The sequence below is a fragment of the Dermacentor silvarum genome, chromosome 2 (assembly GCF_013339745.2).
Source record: "Dermacentor silvarum isolate Dsil-2018 chromosome 2, BIME_Dsil_1.4, whole genome shotgun sequence".
NCBI classification, from domain to species: domain Eukaryota; kingdom Metazoa; phylum Arthropoda; class Arachnida; order Ixodida; family Ixodidae; genus Dermacentor; species Dermacentor silvarum.
This window is the reverse complement of record NC_051155.1, coordinates 64,626,362-64,632,392: the sequence shown is the minus strand read 5'-3', so window position 1 is coordinate 64,632,392 and position 6,031 is coordinate 64,626,362. Positions and strand designations below refer to the sequence as shown.

General features: G+C 46.8%; 1 protein-coding gene across 1 annotated transcript in view; it reads right to left on the bottom strand.

The window, feature by feature from the left end:
* The window catches only part of LOC119440098 (2-amino-3-carboxymuconate-6-semialdehyde decarboxylase), a 60,391-nt gene that overhangs the window by 9,408 nt on the left and 44,952 nt on the right, over positions 1-6,031 (bottom strand). The window contains exon 5 of the mRNA XM_049662749.1: positions 842-949. Within this exon, the coding sequence (XP_049518706.1) occupies positions 842-949 (108 nt within the window). The remainder of the gene's footprint in view (positions 1-841; positions 950-6,031) is intronic.

The following is a 6,031-nucleotide window of genomic DNA, read 5'->3' as shown; positions in this document are numbered from 1 at the left end:
CACATTTACTTCGAAACGGCACCGCTCACCCACCATCGGAGCTGTAGTCTCATTCGTTGCAAGTAGCAGCACCGTCCTCTGAAGACGACCGTTTTGGACGACCATTTTGGCCGGAAGACGACTGTCCTCGGAAGGCGGCCAGCGAAACCATCGCTGGCCGTCTTCCACAGTGCGTCGTCGCAGCACTAAGTCTGCGAGTGTGTCCTCAAGCTGCGTATGAACCCCACTACGCCCACGAAATGACGTTGTGCACGTGTTTCACTTCGCAGCTCTCCTTTCTTTCTCTCCAATATCGCACGCTTTCTTCCGAAACGCCAAACTGGCTCTGAGCGGCCATGTTCGCTTCAGCAAAGACAACAGTAAAACAGTTCACTTCAGTAACAGTTCGCTTCAATAAAAGTCAACAACTTTTATCTTAAATGCAGCTGAAAACTGCCTCCTCATGCACGCCGCTGCTCATCCTTCTACGGGCGAAAAAATAATACTAAACAAATCAGAAGCTATGTTGATCGGAACGGAAAAGTCGGAACTGATCGGATGCATGAACACACAAAGGACACAGCGATGAGAAGAAAAAAAAAGCCTGTGTAAACACAGTGTGCCAGACGACGACTCTCATTCGGCTAAAGACCACTATATAACACGAGGGCTGGCTTTAGCTTGTTTTTTTTTCATGAAAATATATCAAATTAAAGAAGGCCGATTTATAGGGTATAAATTGTGTTCAGCATCGTAATGCTGAACTGCTATCACATGCTCAAAGACAGTTATCTGATATGAATTCCGCAGAACTTTTTTATTTAGGGGGGGGGGGGGTGCTTGTAGCCATATTTTTGCGTACATCGCACGACTCACCGACAAGCCACTGGAGCCAGTACTTGTTATAGCGCGTTGAAGGCGGCATGTCCCAAGGATGCACAAACACGCCCACGCCGAGTTCCTGGACTGTCTGCAACGAAGGCCGGACACAGGACAAAACATCACTGCCATAACCTGATACCGGTCTTAGGCCCGTGCGTGGCCCAGTCAATACTCTGCAAACTTGTTCAGTCTTTGTCTGTTTTCGTGCAATGAAATCCATTTTCAACGATAAAAATATAAATAAAACCCGAGAAGACGCCCCCCATATGCATGACTTCATGGCACTCTGGGGCGGGAACTTCAAGGTGCGTCGTCATCCGTTTTTCCTTCTCGCGCATTTCCTGCTTCACCAAGCCTATTCTCACGGTAACAGTGTCGGTTTGGTATCGCTCATACAATGTGGTATTTATTAATACAGCCTATATTATTTTTCTCTTTAGTGTCCCTTGAAAACAACGGGTGATCGGCAATGGCCAAATTTTTGGGCGAGCTGCATCTCGGCAATTACACATCGGGTGATCGATGAGACTATGCAGCCTAGTTTTTTTTTTCTTTTTTTAGTGCGAGGCTGTTGTTGCAACTAGAACGTTAACGCCCAAAAGTGCAACAACTAAAAATATTCGCGCACATTCCAACGTGGCGCGGTAGTTCAATGGCTCTGGTGTTGCACTGCTGAGTTCAAGGTCGCTGGTTGGATACCGGCCGCGGCAGCCACATTTCGATAAGCGTAAAATGTAAAAAAAAAGAAAACGAAAAGAAAACGCTCGTCTAGTTAGATTTAGGTTCTCGTTAAAGAACCCCGGATGGTCAAAATTAATAAGGGGCCACCAATTACAGCGTACCTCGCAATTAGATCGTGGTTTTGGCACTGAAGACCCCACAATTTGATTAAGTTGTAATTAATTATTCCAGGAACCGAAACGCCCACCGTGGTTAATGTCAAAGTTGATGTGGACGCGATGACAAGGGTGATGTGTGAACAAAGCCAAAACTGAGAAGGTGAAATAAGGGTTTTGATAAGTATAAAAACTTACCAATTGCTTGTCCGAGCTATTTCGAGAATTCATGGAAGCACCATGAGGAGGCTGCTAGATGTATCAGGTTCAAAGTTCGTGTCAATACAGCATGTTCTTTTGAAATTATGGTAGCGAAATTTAGAATTTTGCAGTAGAAATTAATTCAATATTAAAATTAAATTGTGGGGTTTTACGTGCCAAAACCACGATTTGATTCTGAGGCACGCCGTAGTAGGGGACTCCGGAAGAATTTGGACCACCTGGGGTTCTTTAACGTGCACCTAAATCTAAGTACACGGGTGTTTTCGCATTTCGCCTTCATCGAAATGCGGCTGCCATGGCCAGGATTTCATACCGCGACCTCGTGCTTAGCAGCCCAACACCATAGCCACTAAGCAATCACGGTGGGTGCTGGAGAAATTAAAGAGCCATAAAACGTTGGCAAACTTGTGCATGTTGTTGTGCGGCATCTGAACTTGCTGGAAGGGAAAGAAATTTCAGAGGCCTTCCACATCTGCGAAGATGGAAGCCAGCGAAGCTAGCTGTGACTATGGCTGGTCTGCTGTAGTGAATATTGCCCCCACGATGAGAATGGGCGTATCGTCGTTGGGCATCACCCAACCGAACATGTCTATCATAAATATTCCGGTTGAGAAACTCGCATTGAAACCTGGCCGTTGCACCAGGGAAGTTCGCGCTAGCGTTGCGAGGCGTGCACCACCATTGTCGGGTTCCTGGAGGGTAAGACGACACTGACGTTTGGCCTCAACATTGCGCTCCCACAAAGGTCGGCGGCTCTTCGCTGACGTTTCACCTGGGCTTCCCTGTTACGCCGACAGAAGAAAAGTGGAATTCTACGCTGGAATGATTAGCGGCAACGCAGCCAGCTGTGGAAGCAGACGACGACGACAAACGCGGGAGCAGTGGCAAAAGCGCAAACCGAGGGGTGCCAACGAGCAAGCTGCGGAAGAAGTCGACGACGACGCTCGAGCCAAAGTTGATGATGATAGTATTTTTCTACACGTGGACACAATCCTGGGGTAACTAGCCCTTAACAGCTTCGCTGTAAAATAAGATTTTCCATTAAGAGAATTACTAGGAATGCCAGGCTAAGTACTTTAACGAACGGACTGCTTACTTTAACCAATGGGTGTCGGCAAATCATCCATATATCGAGGTAATTAGGCGGCGCAAGATAAATGAACTGCTGGGAGGGTCGTGATGATGTAGTTTAGAGTAGCTGAAGCAGATCATCGTTGTAAAAGAACCTTCAGAGATGTTGAGAAACTGCAGTTAAGCATCCTGTAAACACTTTTCTTATTTCTCCTACTGACATTCTAAAATCCTGATTTCAGAACGTTATTTGCAAGAGGGTGTACTTTCAAGGCCACTGGTAAGAAATGCCGAGAACAATCCCATTGCTAATATTTCCGGCGAGTTGATAGGGGGTAACTGCGAGGGGTTGGGGGGGAGGGCACAGGGGGCACTTATTCCAAAGAATGCTTTTGTTGTAGAATTTTTCACTCGTCCTTTCATGCCTGCTCATGATGAAGTCTAAGCCAGTTATCCCCAGTAAAGGAAAACAAATATGCAGACCCGGAATCGGTCCAGTTTACTATTGCACTATCTCCAGGACTGGCCCACTTTACTCGGCAAACAGCCGACCAAGCAGATGCGCTAAATTTTGAACGAATGCTTAAAAATCTGAAAAAGAAAGACATTGCCAGTTTTGCCAGAAGGGCGAAGCATTGATAGCGATAGCAAAGTTTATGGTTGTGCTCGAACTCCTGGCGCGGTGTTCTAACTACACCCGGCGACAACTTTCTGTGGCAGCGCAGCCAAAGCTACGGAGCCAAAGCATGATTTTTTTTACTGCGCATCTGAACGTAGTCTGCGAATGCAAGCAATTGGAAGCTACATAACGTAAAACAAATCGTACCAATTATTATTCAATTTCTTTTGTTCATGATTTATGTCATAAATTTAAAGGTTGCTTATAGGAGAAGGATTTTATCACTTGCTGCTCCTAGTTTTGGCTTCCTGGGTCCTGTGATCCGCAAGGGCAAAACGTCGGCACTACTTGGCGTAGTAACGCAGAAGCAGAAGCTCCGCACTAAAGCGCGTGCGCGTAGCTTTCTCTGTGCTTCTACAGAATGTTGTCGCGTATATAAGTGGTGGCGACAAGTTGGCGCGACGCAGCACGTAAGGCAACTACTGTTTGGCAGAAGGAACAGGCGTCTCACAACGCTAGCGTGATTGGGAGCGCCAGCAGTGGCGATGCAGGCGTCACATCTCGGTGATGCACGAGATGAGCACGTCGGCTTTAATGTATATGTGACTCGTCGTACTTTCCAGCGTAATCGCTGGAAAGTGATTCTGTTACGAGGAAAGTCAAACACAAATCCCTTTTGCCAGCATTTCTACCATATCAACAGCGGCGCGCTCGGGTAGGCAACTTGCGAAAATCTTATACAGATGGCGCTCGCATCCTCGGCAGGTCAAATTGGGACTTGGCCTGCATAATGCGTTTGGACACACGCGCGCGTCGGGGCAATAGCAAACAATTAATAAAATTGTAAAAAAGCTAGGGCCTTTACATTTCAATAGAAGATGACTTATATTGCCCCTGGAAGAACGTCTTCCCAGCAATGCATTTCTGTTTAAAAGTGAAGCCGACTTTAAGGGGATCGGTGTAAGCTTGGTCTTTGTAAGCAGGCTTTCCCACGTTCGTGTAGCAGTGAAGCCTAATGAAAAAAAAATGCGATGCGAACGGGTCCCGATAACGCTATCGCGTTCCACTCTTAAGGGCGAAGCTTAAGCGTCCTCCAATTTTCTGTACCTCACAGCGACTTTGAAGCATAGAGATAAGGCTTTAAAGTGTCGGACAGTTGGTTTCTAACCTAGTGCACCTAGTTTCGAAACGCGAGTTTGAGCTGCACCACCGATACAATGCCGCTGCGTGCGTCGACGAACTGCCCGTCTCGCTAGTTTTTGGAATTAATATAGTGACCTGTTTGGAAACGTACAAAGCTAAAGTCATACGAACTTTTGAGTAGTCTTGTTTTTCTTCGAAATGTTACTGAAGAGAGCGGCCACAAGATATATTCAAAGGCTGAGCAGCGCTGGCTAGTGTTGATGGGCGCTAGCGGCAAGGCCGGGTTTAGCCTCTTGCGGCGTATACATTACACTCATACACCACCAAAACATCATACGAAAGAATTCAGTTCAGTACAGAAATGCCCAACGCAAACATGGCACTGAACTTTGAAACAACCAAAGCCCATCTGCATGCGTGGTAAATCTGCTCACACAGCATCAACATGTAAAGACTTCAAAAACATGACGCGAATTTTTCAGCGAAAAGCTAACAGCAATACCATCCGCAGCATTTAACAGCAATCTTTGCCCTGAGCCACCTGTTTTCTAACACACTTCCCAAGCAATCGCAATACAGAGATGACCTCGGGTGAAAAGAATAAACCTGTTAAAGAAGAACTTGCCTCAATAATTCCGACAAAACACAGCGTGATTCAAGTACTTTAGAAACAAGGCGAGACAAAAACCTCGTACTCGATAAATATCAACAGCAATTTTGCATGCAGCAACTAGCAACAGTTCAAAATGGCATTATATTGACCCAGAACACGAACAACGTGACAGCTGATACAGATATTTAACCAGGGCCACATAAAACAAACAAAACCAGCCCTTGCCAGCCTCAGCAGCATTACCACACAACACGATGTATTCGTACAGCCGTGCAGCCCAGCACGAGCAACACAGTAAGGAAGCGGCAAAGGGTAAAAGCAGCAAACGGCTCTCAGAACAGGTGAAATGCATTTAACCCGCATGCTACACAGCGAAAAAAACTGAACCAAAACATGGGTAGACCGTGATCAACTTCGCCACTTACCCCTGTAAACATAATCGAATGCAGCAAACACCGAGATGGCAAAAGGAAGCGTGAGAACAAAACATTTCCCGCCGCACGGCTGCGGTCCATTGCTGCCGTTGCCAGTACTTCCAGCCGTCGTCGACACCGGAAGAGCAACTCCAAGCAGCCGACAATGGAAAATGATTGCTTCCGAACCAACCAACGGACGGGCGCGCGACGCCCGCGGGTCTTCCGGGACAGCGTGGTAGGCGTGCGCGGC